At 44.3% G+C, this 21,579-nt stretch overlaps 1 protein-coding gene across 1 annotated transcript in view; it reads left to right on the top strand.

The window, feature by feature from the left end:
- ESR2 (estrogen receptor 2) overlaps positions 1–20,170 on the top strand; it is a 34,131-nt gene extending 13,961 nt beyond the window's left edge. Inside the window, exons 5-8 of the mRNA XM_036325255.1 lie at positions 827–965; positions 10,567–10,700; positions 17,869–18,049; positions 19,482–20,170. Of these exons, the coding sequence (XP_036181148.1) occupies positions 827–965; positions 10,567–10,700; positions 17,869–18,049; positions 19,482–19,665 (638 nt within the window). The 3' untranslated portion in view covers positions 19,666–20,170. The remainder of the gene's footprint in view (positions 1–826; positions 966–10,566; positions 10,701–17,868; positions 18,050–19,481) is intronic.
- Positions 20,171–21,579: the final 1,409 nt, after the last annotated feature.

Here is a 21,579-nt window from a genome sequence, read left to right as displayed (position 1 = left end):
TGGATCTGAGGAGTTGCAGTCTGGATGGTCCCCCTCTGACCACTGGGTACAGTGGCTCCTGGATCTAAGGAGGTGCTAATTCAGCCTCTGCCTGAGGCCACACAGCAGGAGCCACGAAGAGGCTCAGCTGTGAAGCAATGCAAGCTGCTGCGGGGCCTTGGGCCTTCTCTTGGAAGTTCCGGGTCTGCCTGGCTCGGCTGCAGTTAGGTACATTCACATGCAAAAGCCTCTGCCGCAGCCTGGGTGGGGCGGGGTCTCAGGGAATCAAAGGGCGGATCAAGGAGCTATGGCTGATTCTCCGCCCGGAGTCGCGGGTCTCAGCGACCCGCTTATTGCTGCAAGCACCTCTGAGGGAAAGCCGCCTTCAAGTTCGCCCGCTGCCGGACAGACCAGCTTCTCCCCGTATGAGTCCTGGGTCCCCAGAGACTTCCCGGAACCGGAGTTCAGAGCAGTCGGGAGCTTGTGATTCAAAAAGACAGCCGCGTCCTCAGGTGCCACCCCCTTTCCTCGCGCGCGCGAGCCGCCGTACCTCTGCACTTCACCTCCGCAGCGCCTCTGGCTCTCAGCGTGCTTTTCTTTCCTTCTAGTTGTAGAATTTACACTCAGCCAGCCTTTCTGTTGTTCTGGATGATGTTTGCTCTGTCCTTTGCGGTAATTTTCAATTGTTGTGTGAGGCGACAATTTCCCGGTGTTTACCTATGCCGCCATCTTAGTTTCTCCTATATTTGTGTTTTCAAAGCTTTTGAAAAGTCGCTCTTCTGTTCCTAGACAAACGGGGAGCTGCGGAGGAGGGCGGATGTGTCTCACAGCCTCTCGCTTTCCCCAGGCTTTGTGGAGCTCAGCCTGTACGACCAAGTGCGGCTCTTGGAGAACTGCTGGATGGAGGTGCTAATGGTGGGGCTGATGTGGCGCTCCCTCGACCACCCTGGCAAGCTCATCTTTGCTCCAGACCTTGTTCTGGACAGGTGAGAAAAAATGCACTGTGTTTCTTTTCTGCCTTGAGTGAAGCATGGCGTCCTGGGGCTGCAATTAAAATCTCTCACCTCGAAGGGCAATTAAGAGGTTTATAATGTCATGAGCTCCTTCATTGGGTCAAGAACCAGAAAAGGAGAGAATGGGTACAAAGATTCAGTGTCCTATGACTCATTCTTAGTGTGGCAGCCATAATGGGCGGCCTGTGTTCTGCAGGGTATGTGGCCACCAAGTGTAGATAAATCAATTCAGATTTTTCTGTTTAAAAGTTCCATTTTCAGGTTATAATTTTAAGTTGTCATGCGGTTCTTTCCACCCGTCAGGACCAATTACATTGCCAGCTATCTGGATAGGTGATAAAATTCTTACAATCTGCCAGGTTCATTGTAACATTCTTTAACTCATTCTAATTTCTTATACTATATAGTATTTTTGGCAAAAGCAGTGGAAGGAATGGTTATTATTTTTTTAAAATATGTTTTATTGATTTTACAGAGAAGAAGGGAGAGAGAGAGAGAGTTAGAAACATCGACGAGAGAGAAACATCGATCAGCTGCCTCCTGCACACCTCCTACTGGGATGTGCCCGCAACCAAGGTACATGCCCTTGACCAGAATCGAACCTGGGACCCTTCAGTCCACAGGCCGACGCTCTATCCACTGAGCCAAACTGGTTATGGCGAACCTTTTGAGCTCGGCGTGTCAGCATTTTGAAAAACCCTAACTTAACTTTGGTGCCGTGTCACATATAGAAATTTTTTGATATTTGCAACCATAGTAAAACAAAGACTTATATTTTTGATATTTATTTTATATATTTAAATGCCATTTAACAAAGAAAAATCAACCAAAAAATATGAGTTCGCGTGTCACCTCTGACACGCGTGTCATAGGTTTGCCATCATTGGGTTAGGGCAAGGAATGGTTATTAAAACCAGATGAAAGTTAACAGAAATTGGGGAATGCTATAACTTGATTGCATTTAGTTTTTTTAAAAGATGGCACAGAAAAGGAGCCAATTTCTCACTAGCTTAGGTGAACTATTCATGGAAGGAAATCTGGACTAGGCGACACTCAAGCATTTCAGTAGGTAAAATAGAATACTTCCTTGGTGTAAACCTGAGTAATGTGAAAATTTCCATGGCAATTAACTTCCACATTTCAAAAAAGTTCCAGTGTTGAATGTTCAGTCACATTTGACTCTGCAGAGGAGAAGGTACCTAGTGCTGTGAATGGAAAATATCTGCCCCAGGTCTTGGTGTTACCTTTTTAGATCATCATGTGAGGCAGATGAAAAGTATCCCCAAGATGTTAGCACCCATTTTACCGGTCATGCACGACACCTTTGGCAAAGGGTACTGTAAGTAATGAGAGGTGTTTGGGTAGAGAACAGAGCCTTTGGGAGGAGCTGGAATAGGGAATGTGGCTGAAGCAGGAGCAAGCCCAGATGGTAAACCACAGAGGGAGGTTCTGAAAGCCTAGGACAGGCAGGACCCTCTAGTAACAATAAAACTAGCTAACTTACTGGCTTGTGTGTGCCAGGCACCATCTTTTTTTTTTTAATTTAATATATTTTATTGATTTTTTACAGAGAGGAAGGGAGAGGGATAGGGAGTTAGAAACATCGATGAGAGAAAAACATTGATCAGCTGCCTCCTGCACACCCCTCACTGGGGATGTGCCCACAACCAAGGTACTTGCCCTTGACCGGAATCGAACCTGGGACTTTTCAGTCCTCAGGCCGATGCTCTATCCACTGAGCCAAACTGGCTACGGCCCATCTTTTATTTTTATTTTTTATTGATTTCAGAGAGGAAGGAAGACGGGGAGAGAGATTGAAACGTCATTGATCGGCTACCTCCTGCACGCCCCCCACTGGGGACCGAGCCCACAACCCAGGCATGCTCCCTTGACTGGAATCGAACCCGGGACCCCTCAGTCCCCAGGCTGACATTCTATCCACCAAGCCAAACCAGCCAGGGCTAGGCACCATCTTTCACATTTGATATGTGTTCACTCATCTTCACAATAGCCCTTTCTGGGTAAGCACCATTATTATCTCTATCCTTCAGGTATGAGAATGGGAGGTTAGGTAATTCTGACAGTTATAGAGTAGTAAATGGTAGGGCTGGACTTGAAGGTTTGGCTGTGAAATCCATGCTCTTAACCACAACAGTACATGACTCTCAGTTGGATAGAGAACTGGAAGGAGGAAGAGGAGGAGGCTGAAAGGCAAACTAACTTTCTACTTTTGTCTCAGAACAACTCTATTCTATTCCCTGCCCACTTCAGAAACCTATACCTGTTGTCATTTCATGGTACCATGTTGTGAAGCAGGCTGAAAGGCTAAGCAGCCAATCAAGCCATCCCTCCTGTTCGTTTGTTCATTCATTCATTCATTCATTCATTCATTCATTATGTTCCACTTGGTGTTTAAAGTCACATTCATTTCCCCCTTCAAACACACACACACACACACACACACACACACACACACACACACACAATTCTCCTAGAAGTTAGTGCTGGAGGAAGTGCTGTCCCTTGATGAACCAATAAATTTTCAGATTTAGGATTAAGGCATTTTAATTTTTTGCCTTGATTTCTAAATTGATGCCATACTTAGTGTTTATTTTCAATGACTGGCTCATTCCTGGTTTTTAGTACAATTCACTCTCCTCTTTGTATGGGCTCTTTAACTTCTATAAGTATGTGTATAAGTTACTATAAATTGACACAAATTCTAGATAAATTTTAAGTGCAGCTTTTAGTTAATAGAAAAAACCCAAAGAAGTCATTTGTGGCGGGGAGGGGGGCAACGTAGGGGAGGGGGAAGAGGGAAGGGAAAAGAAAAGGCACAGGCGTGCTTCAGGGAATGGGGGCGCCAGAAGTCATTTTTTAAAGATACTATTTTAACAGACTCACATTACTCTTTTGTTTTTAATCCTCACCTGAAGATATTTGCCATTGATTTTTTTTTTCTTTTTCTTTTTTTTTATTGCTTAAAGTATTACAAATAGTATTACATAGGTCTCCTTTTTTTTTTTCTCCCCTTGGCATTCCCCCGGGCTCCCCTACCCCCCAGTGTCTTATGTCCATTGGTTATGCTTATATGCATGCATACAAGTCCTTCGGTTGATCTCTTACCCCATCTTCCCACCCCCCAACCCTCCCCAGCCTTCCCACTGTAGTTTGACAGTCTGTTTGATGCTGTTCTGCCTCTATATCTATTTTTGCTCATCAGTTTATAATGGTCTTTATTATCCATAAATGAGTGAGATCATGTGGTATTTTTCTTTCATTGACTGGCTTATTTCACTTAGCATAATGCTCTCCAGTTCCATCCATGCTGTTGCAAATGGTAAGAATTCCTTCTTTTTTACAGCAGCATAGTATTCCATTGTGTAGATGTACCACAGTTTTCTAATCCATTCATCTGCTGATGGGCACTTAGGCTGTTTCCAGATCTTAGCTATGGTAAATTGTGCTGCTATGAACATAGGGGTGCATATATCCTTTCTGATTGGTGTTTCTGTTTTCTTGGGATATATTCCTAGCAGTGGGATCACTGGGTCAAATGGGAGTTCCATTTTTAACTTTTTGAGGAAACTCCATACTGTCTTCCATAGTGGCTGCACCAGTCTGCATTCCCACCAGCAGTTGCACGAGTGTTCCTTTTTCTCCACATCCTCTCCAGCACTTGTCGTTTGTTGATTTGTTGATGATAGCCATTCTGACAGGTGTGAGATGGTACCTCATTGTTGTTTTGATTTGCATTTCTCAGATGATTAGTGACTTTGAGCATGTTTTCATATGTCTCTTGGCTTTCTGAATGTCCTCTTTTGAAATGTGTCTATTTAGGTCCTTTGCCTATTTTTTGATTGGATTGTTTATCTTCCTTTTGTTAAGTTGTATGAGTTCCCTATAAATGTTGGAGATTAAACACTTATCGGTGATATCATTGGCAAGTATGTTCTCCCATGCAGTGGGCTTTCTTGTTGTTTTGTTGATGGTTTCTTTTGCTGTGCAGAAGCTTTTTATTTTGATATAGTCCCATTTGTTTATTTTCTCTTTAGTTTCCAATGCCCTAGGAGATGTATTGGTGAAGAAATTGCTTCGACATATGTCTGAGATTTTGTTGCCTTTGGATTCCTCTAGTATTTTTATGGTTTCCTGTCTTACATTTAAGTCTTTTATCCATTTTGAGTTTATTTTTGTGTATGGTGTAAGTTGGTGGTCTGGTTTCATTTTTTTGCATGTATCTATCCAATTTTCCCAACACCATTTATTGAAGAGACTGTCTTGACTCCATTGTATGCTCTTGCCTCCTTTGTCAAATATTAATTGAGCATATTGGTTTGGGTCGATTTCTGGGCTCTCTATTCTATTTCATTGATCTATATGTCTGTTTTTGTGCCAGTACCAAGCAGTTTTGAGAACAGTGGCTTTGTAATACAGCTTGATATCTGGTATTGAGATCCCACCTACTTTGTTCTTCTTTCTCAGGATTGCTGCAGCTATTCGTGGTCTTTTTTTATTCTAGATGAATTTTTGGAGAGTTTGTTCTAGGTCTGTGAAATATGCTGTTGGTATTTTAATTTGCCATTGATTTTTAGAGAGAGTGGGAGAGAGAAGGGCAGAAATATCGATGTGAGAGAAACACATCGATTGGTTGCCTCCTGCGTGAGCCCTGACCAGGGTCTGAGCCAGGGAGGAGCCTGCAACCTAGGTACATGCCCTTGAACAGAATTGAACCTGGATCCTTTGGTCCATAGGCCGACACTCTATCCATTGAGCCAAACCAGCCAGGGCCTCACAATACTCTTTAAAAATATTTGAAAGTATTGTTTACAACATAAATCTAGTTTATTTGACCATAGAAGAGGAGTTCTTGGGAATTGTAAATGCAGACATTCAGCAGGCAGTATTTTGGAGTGCCTATGGATGGTTATTTTTTGTTGCCATTCCTGTTATTGTTTTTAACATATTAACTCTGTAAAGTCTAGAATTTCAAATCTAAGATTTTTAGTGCATTTATTATATAGAGAAAAATATGTTTTTGTGTAATGAGTATATTTTTGGAGGAGTTGCTTATTCAAAAATATTCAAAATGCTACTTATTTAAAAAGTCATAAGGAAATTCTATTATGAAATCCACCATAAAGACATTCTATTATGAATCTTTTTTACAGTGTGAATAAATAATTTTCATACTACTTAAAATAACTGTCTTTTGGTGAATTGTCCTATCAGAGTTCCTTCAAGTGGTGGTATGACCATATAAGCAGTGAATACAATTAACCCATTTGTGAGACTGAGTATATAATTTCTGCTTCCCTTTATACTTCTTGAGGCTTCTGCAGAGAGAAAATTTGAACCTACTGAGGATGAGAGGAAAATCCGGTTGTCTCAGCTTATTTCTAACAAGGTAGTTCTTTCAGTAACTGCTAGAATCACAAATTCAGATGAAGATCTACCACAGAATGTGAGCTTCTATTTGCTAAAAAAAAAATCATATATGCTAAGACACTTGGTGTCCTTAGCATAAACAGAAAACTGTCTAATGTTAAATGTTATTTAAAAAGTCAGGAGTTTGGATCTGGGCTTGGACCCCTTTATGAGTGTTTATGGGATTCGTGGAATCATACACATAATTATGAATGCTCTGAGTTTGCATCCACATTAGTTGTGTACCAAATATTCTTCAAGGTACCAACAGAATTTTCACTTCTAAATTTTCAGTTCCCTTTTGTACTCACATTTTCACTTGAGTACAATATTTAAGTTCTTTCCATGCACTAAGCCTTGAGCCCCTCTTCCCATTGCCATCCACACAGAGGTAAACTGAGGTCTGCAGCCACATGGATGCTGCCAGTGGATATATAAGTAGGCACAAAATAGTATGCCCCAAAGTGAGGCTTACTCATGTAACATTTTGTCCTTGGTATCAAACAGAATATTTTTCTTTTATAAAAAGGATGTGGTTATCAAATAATAAGGTAGTCCATATGGAACTGCTACTTTAAAATTTTTTTATTGAATTTATTGGGGTGATGTTGGTTAATAAGATTATATATGTTTCAAGTGTACAATTTTATAATTCATCATCTACATATTGTATTGTGTGTTTACTACCCAAAGTCAAGTCTTCTTCCATGGAACTACTACTTTTTAACTTATAACTAGTTTATGGACAAATGGTGTGCAGTAATTTACTATGAGTAGACTGGTTTGATTGACATATTGTTTCAACATTTTAGCATTCAACTCATATACCCTCTGTCATGAATTCAAATATTTTAATCCTGTCCTAATTTCTTACACATAGTTCACCATCAATCGTAGTTACAATTATATAGAGCTCACTAATTTGTTAAAGTCCTTCCTCACTCTGTTCTGCATAATTCTATCCATGTGTAACTTTATTAGGGTATCATTTAGGAGGTATTGTGCCTTATTGATCCTATATTGCTCATTTATTTTCTACAGCCTGTGAGATAAAGTATTGTAACTTTGCCACTCCGTGAATGAAATGGTTGGCTATCACACCTGCTAGAGAAAGCAATCAGACTTAGCTCTTCAGAGCTGGCTTAGAAATTCACCTTCTCCATGAGGTACACATGTTCTGATTATTGTTAGTTACAGCATTTGTCAAAGCTTATGCTCTAAGATGTAAACTCTTCCTTCATTTCTGAAATATGAATTTGCATTAAATATGGCATGCATTTTAATGAGGAAAGGGTACTAATTTCAATGTTTATGGACCTGTTCTTAGGCATTGGTGATAACTTCTATAAATAGGGTTGATTTCGATGAGTCCCCTTATACTACTTAGGGTTGGTGGTGAGCGTGTGTGTGTGCATGCACACACATGTGTGCTGGTGTGTGCATAAACTCACCTGTGACTGAGTTTCCCAGAAGAATAAAGAAGCAACCATTATTCAGGAGTTCGTGGATTTTCATTTGTTTTTGCCTCCAGAGATATTCTAAAACCAGCTTTTCCCAGTATAAGATATCCTCAAGCCCAATAATCATAATTTCCAGTATTGCTTATCCCTAGGCAGAGTGATTTGATAGTGTGGCATGAGGGGTAATTAGTGGACAAGTATTTCTTGTGCCCCTGCTATGTGCAGGACATGTGTTGTCCTTACTGGACGCTTGCAGCGGGCTGCCTGGGAAAGTGCAGAGCAGGGGAAGCAGTAGGCTAGGGTGTGAGGAGGGATAGGGGTTTCCTACAGATTTTAGCACCCTTTGTTAGGGCTCTGATTCTCCAAGGTGGCCTTTCCTTATGAGTGACTTCAGGACACTGGTGGTTTCATTATTTAACTAGAGGCCCGGTGCACGAATTTGTGGGGTCCCTTGGCCTGGCCGGCGAACGGGGCCAATCAGGGATGTCTTGCCCAGTCCTGATCCAGGCTGGCTGGCCGGGGGGAGGGACAGTGGGAGGTTGGCTGTGGGAGCACACTAACCACCAGGGGCAGCTCCTGTGTTGAGCATCTTCCCCCTGGTGGTCAGTGTGTGTCATAGTAACCAGTCATTCGGTCAACTGGTTATAACGGCCGCTTAGGCTTTTAAATATATACTAGAGGCCTGGTGCACAAAAATTTGTGCACTCGGGGCGGGGGAACCGCTCTCAGCCCAGCCTGTGCCCTCTCGCAGTCTGGGACCCCTCAGGGGATGTCCACCTGCTGGCTTAGGCCCGCTTCCCGGGGGGAACGGGCCTAAGCTGGCAGTCAGACATCCCTCTGGCAGCCCAGGAGCCCTTGGGGGATGTCCACTTGCCAGCGGGAAGCAGGCCTAAGCTGCAGTCAGACATTTTTAGCACTGCTGAGAAGGCGGAAGAGGCTCCCGCCACCACCACTGTGCTGGCAGCCGTCAGCCTGGCTTGTGGCTGAGCAGAGCTCCCCCTGTGGGAGTGCACTGACCACCCGGGGGCAGCTCCTGCATTGAGCGTCTGCCCCCTGGTGGTCAATGTGTGTCATAGTGACCAGTCATTCCCAGTCGTTCTGCTGTTAGGGTCAATTTGCATATTCCCCTTTTATTATATAGGATATAGATGAGTGCACTTTCAGAAAGTCTCAGCTGGTTGCAGAAGTTGCCATGCTTGCTTGCCAAAGTGACTAGTTTGCATGCTTGTAGCTTTGCGTAGGTGTGTCTTGGGGTATGAGGTTTCGAATGCTGTGGATTGCAGGGTCCTGGTGAGCTGCTGTCCTAGCATAGCACTGTCTGGGAAGGGCTTCCCCAGGTTTGGCAGTACCCGCTGGTGTCTGTTTATTTGAATTCTACAGAGGCCCTTCCTCAACCACCACCATTCCCGTAAATGGCCTGGCTTGGGGCTGGGGGAAGGAAGAGGGGAATAGCCAGTTCTTTGAAGATCTCAAATCTCCCCAGGGCTGCCACAGAGACAGAAAATGAAACTCAAAGAAACCCATGGCTGCCCTTCACTGTTTGCCACGGGCTTTTAGAAGCAAGTGAAAGTTTTGTAGCACAATCATCCAACTGCTTACCAAGGACTTCCAATAACTCTTAAGGCAAATGATGATAGACATTTTTGGGGAGCAGTGAGGCAGAATAATAAGTGTCTGGTGGGAGTTAGTTGAAGCTGGTATTTTCTGTCTGATATTTTAAAGTAATTTATTTCAAATGTATACTTAAAGAATCATTTCTTTAAGGAGTGCTGAAAAGAATTTTGACTTCATGTTTCAAAGTTTATCTAAATCTGTTGCTTAAAAATAATCTTTGGCAAGTCAGACATTTCCATATCTCCATCTCTGCCTTTTCTAATTCTAATCTATCTTCTCTAATTGTGATTTCTTTGTATGTCATGCTAACTTTTTTCAAATTACATTTACACGTCTCTTAGTTGCCCCTCCAGTTTCTAAATGACCACCAGGAAATGAGAGTTAAACCCTAGATATGAAGGGTTATTTCGTCTTGGGATATTAGCTTCTGTAATGGTCAGTCTTCCTCATGAACACTTTAGAGCAGGGGTGGGCAAACTTTTTGACTTGAGGGCCACAATGGGTTCTTAAACTGGACCAGAGGGCCGGAACAAAAGCATGGATGGAGTGTTTGTGTGAACTAATATAAATTCAAAGTAAACATCATTACATAAAAGGGTACGGTCTTTTTTTTTTTTTTAGTTTTATTCATTTCAAACGGGCCGGATCCGGCCCGCGGGCCGTAGTTTGCCCACGGCTGCTTTAGAGCCATCTCATGGGGCCATGGAATGTCTCACTTCAGTAGTATGTGTCATGTCACAGGCTGGTTGGCTGACATGGCTTAGATTACCAACAAAAATGTTATTCCTTTAAGATAACATTTATGAACAGGTAGAAACAAAATGTAGTTCCAATGCAGGCTTTTACCTAAATAGTATTTATTCAAGTGTTTAATTTAGGTATTTATAGGAAATGCCCTGTTCTCTTTATAAGAAGATAATTCTGATTATTTCATATCTCTGGGTGTGGTCTCATCGCCACTTTGTTATAGTTAAAGCATGTACAAAATGAAATTTAAGTTTAAAAAGAAAATACTCCTTATTGCCTTTGTTGGTGGCTATGATTTTCTTAAATTTCCAAATGAACTATTGTAGGGATGAAGGGAAATGTGTGGAAGGAATTCTGGAAATCTTTGACATGCTCCTGGCAACGACTTCAAGGTTTCGTGAGTTAAAACTCCAACACAACGAGTATCTCTGTGTCAAGGCCATGATCCTCCTGAACTCCAGTGAGTAACCCACAGCTGGGCCGTGTTTTATTGGGAAGGGGAACGGGGCGGGGGGGGGGGGGGGGGGGGAGGTGGATGGTGGTGGTGAGGAATGCTATTTCTAGAATAGTATTGAACTTATTTTATTTAAAAAGGGGAAAATGGCTTTCTTTCTGACTTCTCTGTTAGGAATTTAAACTGTAGTTAACTTGAATATAAATTGTTCATTGGGCAAATTACCAGTATTAATTTAAAAAGTGGCTCAAGCCACTTTGCTGGAAAAGAGAAAAATGAACTTTAAAATGTTTACCGTTCAGCCTTTTTCAATATTTATGCAGACACTGTAAATGGTTGACATATACTTGTATTTTCTGTTTTGAGTTCTGCTTTTACAGATTCATTTTTTCATTCATTGGTTCACTCAGTAAAGACATTATAAATATAGTCCTGCCTTTAAGTAGCTCATGGTGGAGGGAGTGCTATAATAAAGCATGTACAGAGGACTACAGGAAAACGAGAGATGTTGGAGTGCCTGAGTCTTTAGGGATGGGCAGGTGGAAGAAATAAGTGTGGAGGAATGAAAGGACCTGGGTGAGCCAGGAGCTGCAAGTCCCGCAGTGGCAGAGCAGAGGGAGGTGGACAGGGCTGTACAATGCATGGCCGAAGATTCACTGCCTGCCTTGGGCTGGGAACTGCCACCTGGGGCATTGAGCAGCCCTGGAAGAGGTTCAGATGGGAGTGTCATGGACTGGGCCTTCTTGAAATGTTACCCTGGCTTCCACGTGGAGGACTGACTAGAGATGGGGGAGACCGAGGCATGGTGCCCAGTCAGAGTTGAGAGTGACGAGAGCCTAAACTAACGTGGTGTGGAGGGGCCAGGAAGGAAGGGGCCTGCCTTGAGGGAAATATAAGGTTAGAGGTGGGAATATAGGGTTAGGGAGGGAGGTCTTATCTAAGATATGATTATGTTGTAGCTTTGCTGTTTTTTTTTTTCTTATGTAAATAATATCCGGTTATTGTAAACATTCTAACAAAAGCAAAACATAAGGAAGAAAACCAAAATTACTAGGAATCCTTCCACAAGTAAACCACCATAACTTTGGTGACCATTCTTTAACAGCTCTATTGATCTATTGACAGATAGAGCTATATATATATATATATATATATATAGAGAGAGAGAGAGAGAGAGAGAGAGAGAGAGAGAGAGAGAGAGAGAAATATATAATAACTAGATGCCCAATGCACGAATTCACAGCCATGGGTGGCTGCCTGGATCCCTCCCTCGCAGCCATGGGCAGCTGCCTGGATCTGGATCCCTCCCTCATAGCCACTGTGGCTGCCTTGATCCCGTGGCTGCAGCCCCAGCTTAGTCTGGAGGGACGTCTGGTCTAATTAGCATATTGTGCTTTTAGTATTATAGATGATATATATATAAAGAAATATATGTACATACTTATATACATAATCTATAATACTAAAAGCGTAATATTATAATTAGACTGGACGTCCTTTTGGACGACCATCCAGATGAAGCCGGGACTGCGAGGGAAGCCCAGGTCCCAGGTGCCTGCTGGCAGCTGGAGGAAAGCCTGGTTCCCGGGTGCCTGCCGGTGGCTGGAGGGAAGCCTGGGCCCTGGGTGTCTGCCAGCAGCCGGAGGAAAACCCGGGTCCCAGGTACCAGAGGGAAGCCAGTGTGGGCAGCTGGGCTATGGAAGGCCTACTCTTGCACGAATTTCTTGCACCGGGCCTCCAGGCCTCCAGTCTATATATATAAAAGCCTAAACGACTATTATGACTGGACGACAGGACGGTAGCTATGATGTGCACTGAGCACCAAGGGGCAGATGCTCAATGCAGGAGCTGCTCCCTGGTGGTCAGTGCACTCCCACAGCCAACCTCCTGCAGCCGGCCCACCTCCCGCAGTCCCTCCCCCTGGCCGGCCTGCCTTGATTGCTGGCCAGGCCGAGGGACCCCACCCGTGCATGAATTCATGCACTGGGCCTCTAGTTTTACATAAACAGCATAACATCTTATGTAAAAAATTATGGGTACTTTGAAAGAGTACCCATAATTGCCTTTGCTTGACTTTTCTACCCCAACACCAAATAGTTATCTTAACCATAGTGTTGACTTTGTACCTTCTCCCATCTTTTTTTTTTTTTTTTTTTCTTTTGACTTCCCATCTTTTAATAATAATTTAGCCCTAACCAGTTTGGCTCAGTGGATAGAGCATTGGCCTGCGGACTTAAAGGTCCCAGGTTCGATTCCGGTCAAGGGCATGTACCTTGGTTGCAGGCACATCTCCAGTGGGGGGTGTGCAGGAGGCAGCTGATTGATGTTTCTCTCTCATCGATGTTTCTAACTCTCTATCCCTCTCCCTTCCTCTCTGTAAAATATCAATAAAATATATATTTAAAAAAATAAAATAAAATAATACTTCACAGGCCTGGCTGGTGTGCTTAGTGGTTAGAGTGTTGTCCCACCACTCACTCTGTCCAGGGCTATGAGGTATTGTCCCCAGTCAGGGCACATACACAGGTTGAGGGTTCGATACCCAGCTGGGGCGTGTACAGGAGGCAACTGATTGATGTTTCTCTGTTTCTCTCTCCCCTTGCTTTTCCTCCCTCTCTAGAATCAATGAAAAAAACAAAACAAAAACATATCCTTGGGTGAGGATTAAAAAAAAAAAAAAAAAAATAATACCTCACTTTTAACATATACAAAGGTAGGCTTTTCATTATTAAAAAGTTGGGACACTATATAAGATAGTTCTTCATATCTTGCTTTTTTACTTTTCAAAATGCTATGAAATCCCTTCAGGTCAGCTAGGAGAGAGCTAAGTTAATCTTTCCAGTGAGGGCATTGTCTAAATCAGCCGTCGCCAACCTTTCAGACCTCACAGACCACCAGTGTGCCGCGGACCACTGGTTGGCAACCGCTGGTCTAAATTGTTCAATCACTTCTCTATTGATAAACCTTTACTTAATATACAGTTCCTTTTTTCTCTACCACCCTATATAATAAAGAGGGAATATGCAAATTGACTGTCACACCCTCGCACATGATGGTCGCCCCCTTGTGGTCAAAGATGGCCGCCACAAGATGGCTGGCAGGGGAGGGCAGTTAGGGGTGACCGGGCCTGTAGGGGAGGGCAGTTGGGGGGATCAGGCATGCAGGGGGGGCAGTTGGGGTGATCAAGCCTGCAGGGGGAGCAGTTAGGCATTGATCAGGCTGACAGGGGAGTGGTTAGGGTGTGATCAGGCTGGCAGGCAGAAGCAGTTAGGGGCAATCAGGCAGGCAAGCAGGTGAGCGGTTGGGAGCCAGCAGTCCCGGCTTGTGAGAGGGACTTCTGACTGCCTAAATGGGCAGTTGGACATCCCCCAAGGGGTCCCAGATTGGAGAGGGTGCAGGCTGGGGTGAGGGACCTCCCCCCCCCCCCCGTGCACAAATTTCATGCACCGGGCCTCTAGTTATAAATATTGCTGCAATGGAGATGTGTTATTTTGCACACTTTTCTAAGTTTGCATATCGTTTTCATACTGTTCAGTTTACTGTTTACCTGGTATTTACTTGGTCCACCTGCTATACCAGGTATGGATTGCTTTGCTTAGCTATTTACTCTTGTAGGGCCTTTTGTTATTATTTCTTCTTTCTCAAATAATATGTACGTCCAAGTTTTAATCCTCAACTAAGGACTTACGGATCCCTTCCTTTGGGGTTTTATTACCTAGATTTTATCCAATCTTAGTTTTTAATGTTTGAAATAATAGGAATTTGTGATATCATATTATGCCACTTTATTTTTACCTTCAGTGGTCCATGCCTTCATTTTATTTATTTATGTATTTAATTGATTTTATTGGAGTGACATTGGTTTACAAAACCATACAGGTTTCAAGTGTACAACTCAACAAAACATCATCTGCACATGGCATCATGCACCCATGGCCCAAAGCAAAGCCTCTTTTACCCCCATTTATCCCCACTTTGCCACCTCCACGTGTCCCCACCCCCCTTTTCTTTGGGCCGTCACCACACTGTTACCTGTGTTTATGTGTTGTGTATATGTGTTTTTTGGATAATTCCTTCACCTTCTTTCATCCAGCCCCACAACCCTCCTCCCTTCTGACAGCTGTCAGTCTGTCCCATGTAACCATGCCTCTGTTTCTGTTTTGTTCATTGGAGCCAAAGCAGCAGTTCCTGAAGCCAAAACTGAATGAGATGCTGTTGAGGAGATTACTAGACAGGGGTGGGTGGGGTTAGGTCTTGAAGAAGAGAGGAGAGAAGAAAAGAGTAGAGCGAGTAGAGAAGGAATCTGAAGGCCATGTGAGGCACAGAGGCCCTGAAGACAACTATTGGGTGTTTTCTCCTTGGGTAAATCTGGCCTCACCTGCCTGACAGGGCATACCCCTTGAACCTGGTACACTCCCGACCTCAGTTCTGGAAAGCAAGCAGTTTGAGTAGAAATGATAAATTACTGGACAATGAAAACTGTAGAGAAAGTGAAGAAGACTTGTAAGCGCTTTGGTGCTTCTGGCATCTTGACATTTACTGTTACCATTCACCTTTTATAGAACAATACAAAGGCCCAGCTTACATCAGCAATTAAGTTGATGTGCCTATAGGAAATGTCCAGCTGGGACATTGGGAATTGATCATGGAAAAAAAATAAACTTTTACTGGTCTCTTTCAGCCCACCTACAGATATCACCTGACGTGTGCTGCTACTTCTATCTTTGTTAAAGGGAAGATTTGCTTGAGAAGCATAGTCCCATGTTGGCACAGGGGGAACAGCCAATGCCACAGTATGGGGCTTCTCTTACCTTCAGAAGCTGTTTAGAACTCATTTCTGTGCAGCAAAGTGCTCCTTAGAAAGCAGTTTCCTTGTTGTTACAACACGTTGCAGTAGAAAGCCTTCTGTTTGGCAAGGCTCCTTATGGTCCTTCTAGCCTGTGAGACATCATATTGTGTTGTTGTGAAAGCTAAAAGCATCATCTGTGCAAATGGGAGACTAAGGCTATGGCGTCCAGGCAGCATCTGACAGACTGTCAACATTTGAGAGAATTACAGAGAGTGAGGCAGGCATGTGATGTAATTACCACTCATGGCAGTAAATGACTAGCATTTGTTTATGGTAAATCCAAATTTAAGAAATCTTCCTTTAGGAAAGTTCCTTTCTTGTTTGGTAGTAGTCGTAACAGTTGTCAAGATGAATTTAATCTGTTCAGCTGTTGGAAAGTGGGATTCTGTTTCTATTGGAAAGTTTCCACTGATAGCAGAGAGGTGGGTCTTTTCCATGCTAGATCTTAGACATCTGGAGGCATAGGCTTTTTTCTTTTGGATTATTTGTAACATTAAATTAAAAGCATAAGCAAGGACAGAGTCCACTTTCTCTCCTTACATTTTAGAAACTGACAGAATGTATGAAACAGACATTGAAGCTGGGGTCAGTTTTAAGGAAAGGAAGCTTAAAACAATTTCTCCATATTTTCATTTGATTAATAATTTTCCATGGTATACCTAAAATATGCCTTAGCATGCATATTTATCATTTCAATTATGATGGCATGATTGGCTAAAAATTGCAAAAATTTGAACCTATGGGATTCATTCTAATTCTTCCATTTATGAGCATTTCTTTCACATCAGTCATGGCACTAGGTGATGGGTCTGTGCTCTTGAAGTGCTTATGTCCAATTTCTTTGGGGGTGGGGCATATGTGAAGACATCCAGCTTTCAGATCAGGGGAAGCTTCCAGAAGGAAGTTCAAGCAAGCTGGGATCTGAAGGAGGAATGAATATAGATAACAAGAGTAGGGAGAGAGGAGGATGATAAGAGAGTTCCTAAGCAGAAAGTTTAGCATGTTCGGGGCATCACCTGTTCAAGGAATTGAAGTTAAGTTTCAAGGTGAGGTGTGGTGGGAGCTGAGGATGAAAAGAGCAGGGAGAGTCTGGTGCCCTTGAGAACTGTCCCAGTTGGCCTCAACCCCGAGAGCAGATCTGATTTTGGCCATTCAAAGGGGTTGTGGTTGGGGCTTGTTTCCTCTGTAGTGGAAGGGCAGGTTACGTGCTGTGGGGGACAGTGGGAGGACTCAGTCCCTGTGGAGAAGGAGGTGAGCAGGTGGTTAGAGAAGCAGTTCTGGGCAGTTTAAAAGATGGATATTTTAAATCTGCATCATGAGACATTATGGAGGGATGTGCCGGAGGGATGTGGTGAAGCACTACACTTGCATAATTTGGTTCAGTATGTCCCTTGCCTTAATTGAACTGAAAATGCCAATAAAAATAGAGAACAAAAATTGCCAAAACAGATTCGGTGGGTGATGGAGTACCAACCATCCTTCATTCTCATTACAGTCAAAGATTGGCATTTCCCCTGTTGGTTTCATATATTTGCTATTTATAGTTTGAAATTGAAAATCTGGAAGAGAAGCTGGTTATTTTCCTGCTCCCAGGAATCAGGGAGTCAGAGGTTGGGGATGGGGTGGAGGGAAGGAGAGCTACCTGAGCTGTTATTTTGCAACTTTTGGGAGGCCACAGAGTCTCAGATCCTAGAGTCAGAGGGGAATTGAACACAGGGCACCTGGTGGGAAGGTTGTGGAGACCTCAGCAGACATGTCTGCAAGCTTTGCTCAATGATGAGGTGAGGTTGGAGGAGCTGGGAACTGGTCTTGGGTCAGAGAGCTACAGACAGCGGACATGAAGTAGGTCTGTTGACTCCAGACTGATGGTCTTCCTTTGCCCAGCAAGGTGCCGCCAGAGGTTGGGTGCTCATGCGGTGAGCCTACTGTGACTGTCTACACATGGCACACACGAGGCGGTGGGTGGGAGAAGCTGTGTAGCAGTGGTCAGCAGTTTATGTTTATTAACTCCCCTTAATGAAGATCTCTCCAAGGGCTTTCTGACCATCTCTATATGTGTATTTGTTCATGAAAATGACATTCACCAAATAATGGTTTGATATGTTTTCAAGGCAAGGCCACAATTCTGGACCAAATTCAGCCAGGCTTACTTTTCCCATTCAGCCATGGGGCTGGCTCTTGGGATACTACTATTCATGCAGATGTCAGAATCCGTTTGATCATTGCCCTCCTGTCAGGAGAATGTTGGCATGCCTAATGCCTGAGCACACAACTTCTGTTTCCTTTTTGCAGAGCAATGAGTCATGGCCTTGATTCTTTGTCTAGGTATGTACCCTTTTGCTGCAGCAGCTCAGGAGGCCGAGAGCAGCCGGAAGCTGACTCACTTGCTGAATGCTGTGACCGACGCTCTGGTCTGGGTGATCGCCAAGAGCGGCATCCCTTCCCAGCAGCAGTCCGTCCGCCTGGCTAACCTGCTGATGCTCCTTTCTCACGTCAGGCACGCCAGGTACAATCCGTAAGGGCCCCCCCCCCCCCCCCCCGGGTACGTGGCGGGGAAGGGGGCACATGTTCAGAGGGTGGAGAGCTTTGGGAAGAGGGTTTTCAAGTTTGAGGTGGATACGGTAGAATTGTGGCCTTTAAAGGACGATGAAACCCTGAAAGGGAATGGGGGTTCTTCATCAGGGCACACACCTGTAGCCAAAGGTCAGCACATAGTGGGCACCGAATGGCTGTCACGTGGCTCCTTACAGGATCTTTGTGGCCTCCTGTGGTGGCTCATCTAATTCTTAATTGCTGGGGATTTTAGCTTGTTTATGGAGTTCTAAAAGGGGCAGGTTCTTCCTTAAAGTGACCTGCCACCCATCCCTGCACCACCTAGGGCTGGAGTTCCCAGGCCATTTCCTTAAAGAGGTTAAACCCAGCTTTCCTAGAGCAACTCCTGAGATCTGTGATCTGGGGAAGTGCACAAAGCCCTCCCTGAGAGCTGTTCTCTCCTTGCGGCACCAGGACATCCTTATGGCACCAGGACATAAGGATGAGACCTAAGAGAACTGGTGAGTCCGCAGTTCTTAGGAAGGCAGGGCTGCGATAGTGCTGTGGGATGTCCCATGGTGGCTTTGTGTCACCCAGGATAAGGGTGCTTGCCCTGGGGCTGGAAGAGGGGAGATAAGGAGAAAGTCTAGGGGCCATGGGGAGGAACACATGTCCCTCAAGAATTTTAACAAGGGTTAGGAAATGAGAACAGCCTCTGCCTCTGTTTAATGATCATTCTGCACACAATCATTTGCATAACAAATAGTCTGTTGTAATCCCGGTTTCTGTATTTGCGAATTTGAATTTGCCCGATTGCTAAACTTTATTTGTAACCTCCCGATTGATTACTCACTGCACTTTCGTGATCACTTGGGGACAGTCACAGAGTGGCAAAGCATTCGAGTGGCCTGTGCTTACATCCCCAGCCGAGGTCAACCAAGGTCATGCTCTGCCTTCCTCACGCTGCAGCAAGTGTTCCTCATGTGGCCTATTTAGTGCCTTGTGTTTGCATTTTTGTGGTTGGAGATTCCAGTGTCCCCAAATGGCCTCCATGCATAGTACCAAAGTGCTGTATAGTGTTCCCAAGGCTCTCAGGACCCTGACCCTGCATTTCCCGCAGGAGCAATGGTTCAGCCAACCCAGTGCCTGCAGTGACTACCATGAACAATGAGCATCGATTGCACGCTGTGCCAGGCACTGCCAGGCCAGTGTGGGTGGGTGATGGGACACAGAGGTCATAGGACATTGTCCTCGCCCTTGAGTGTAGATTATTGAAGGAGCCAGATGCAAGAGCCATAGAACAAAGGGCTTAGGGAAGTGCGTGTGTCCGAGTGTGTGTGCGACTTACGTTGAGTTCCTGGGGCTGCATCACAGGACAGAATCTCAGCACCTTTTTGTCCCCATAGCAACAAGGGCATGGAACACCTGCTCAGCATGAAGTGCAAAAACGTGGTCCCAGTCTACGACCTGCTGCTGGAGATGCTGAATGCCCACACGCTTCATGGGTGCAAGTCCTTGGTCACGGAGTCTGAGTGCAGCCCAGCAGAGAAGAGTGAGAGCAAAGAGGGCTCTCAGAACCCGTCTCAGTGAAGACCAGCCCTGAGGCGAACAGGCTGCAGAGGTGGCGGCTGCAGCCTGAGCTCCGGTGCGATCGTGAGCCCCATGGCGATGGGCGGGCTTCGTCTTTCTGTGTGATCCCTCCGCAGTCACGGTGGGTTCAGTCTGTACCATCCTTTCCCGACCTCCCTACTTCCCAGGAGTCGGGGCGAGACAGCCAGTTTTCCTTGTTACTAGGGGCGCGTTGGGATGCAGTTTGTCTTGCTGGGCCTCATAGGATATCAGTGTGGTCCCTTTTTTACTTTCCATCTTTTTCCCACCCCTTTGGGAAAAACATCTTGGAGGTTTTGGAATGCACGGTGGGAATCGGGCCTGGAAGGGTTGAGAGAACGTGGCACTTGTAGGAAGTAGACTCCTACTTCCTAGACTCCTACTTCCTACAAGTGCCTCAGTGTTACAGCCTCAGTGAGATTCAATACCACCTTTATTGTGCGATCTCACCTGCCTTTTAGGATAGACCTTTGTAAGCTCTCTCTGGACCGCTTGAATGCAGGGCTGAAACCTCCTGCCTCACAGGCCTGGGAGGACTGATGTCAGCACTGTTCTGCTGAAGGACAGAGGGACTGTGACTAGGGAGCCAGTGCTCCAGCTAGGATGGGAGCCAGGTTCTTCCCCAGACATTGCTGCCCTCTTCGTTCCCTCCTGATGCGCATTCAGAGAGCCTGCTCATTGTGTGTGTGTGTGTGTGTGTGTGTGTGTGTGTGTGTGTGTGTGTGAGATCATGTTCATGGAGGACTGTGGAGATTTAAATCTCTCTGCCCCTGGAGTTGCCCTTCCATAAAAACTCTCTTGTCCCAAAGGGCCGGGTGTATGTGCTGGGGAAAGGTGCTGTTTGCAGGAAGAGGGTTCTGTCCTGTGGGTAAGGGTGGCAGCCACGGTTTCCTGGGCAGCCACAGCCATCCAGAGGCACGGCTGTGTGTGTGCCAGGCACCCCGTCCCAGGGAAGGGTGAACAACTAGAGTGTCAGGTTTAGAGTCAGACTGTCCCGACTTGAACAAGACCTGGTTTGTGAACTTGACATGAATAAGAGAATAATTACTTATAGCAAGAGAATTCTTTACACCCTCGGGCTCTTTTAAATTATTTTCTTATCAGAATATTTATATGGTGGACTGGGTGAAATAAAACATCAGAATATTTATATGGTAGACTGGGCGAAATGGAAACTTAGTAAAATATTAGTTTTTATTCCAAGCAGAACATAAATAGGACATGATGATAAGGCACCTCAAATTACAATTTTAACTTACTTTTTAATAATGGAAATTTTCAGGAACATAGTGAATGCATAAAATGAGTTACATCTATATTTTGAAAGTGAGCAATTAAATAATCATGTGTGATTTTTGTGGTTTTAAAAAATTACCTTGTGATATGAGATTAAACATTTTCTTTTTGAAAATAGGTTTACTGTGGCTAGCACGCTCTGTATTTACTAAGTCATTAGGATAATTCAATGATATAAAGGTTGGTTTCTGCTAGTGAGACCTTGAATACGTCTTAATTTTGATATTGGTGCAATTTTATTAAAAGTTGAGCAGAACTGTTTCAGAAACACTGGGACATCCATCTAGAGAACACACCATTGCCTATATTCTGAGGTGGTCTGAAATTATTCTTAATGACTCAGTGTTACAGCCTCAGTGAGATTCAATACAGAAAATAAGCTTGACTGTTTAGGGACCAGGGAACCAGTGTGATCCGGGTCAGTTTTACTTCTTTCTGAGTAGCTTAGAAGCCCCATGACAAATAGAGGGGGATGGGAGGCAAAGGAGATAGCCTAGCCTTGAACAATTCTTTGCCGATGAAATTCTCTTAATTGTATTTATAAAAGAGGTAACAGGTTAAAAGCAAAGCAAAACAACAACAAAAAACAGAATGAGGTAA

The sequence above is a fragment of the Myotis myotis genome, unplaced genomic scaffold, assembly GCF_014108235.1.
Source record: "Myotis myotis isolate mMyoMyo1 unplaced genomic scaffold, mMyoMyo1.p scaffold_m19_p_1, whole genome shotgun sequence".
In the NCBI taxonomy this organism is placed as follows: Eukaryota; Metazoa; Chordata; class Mammalia; order Chiroptera; family Vespertilionidae; genus Myotis; species Myotis myotis.
The sequence above is the reverse complement of the archived record's forward strand: the minus strand, read 5'-3'. Positions and strand labels throughout refer to the sequence as shown.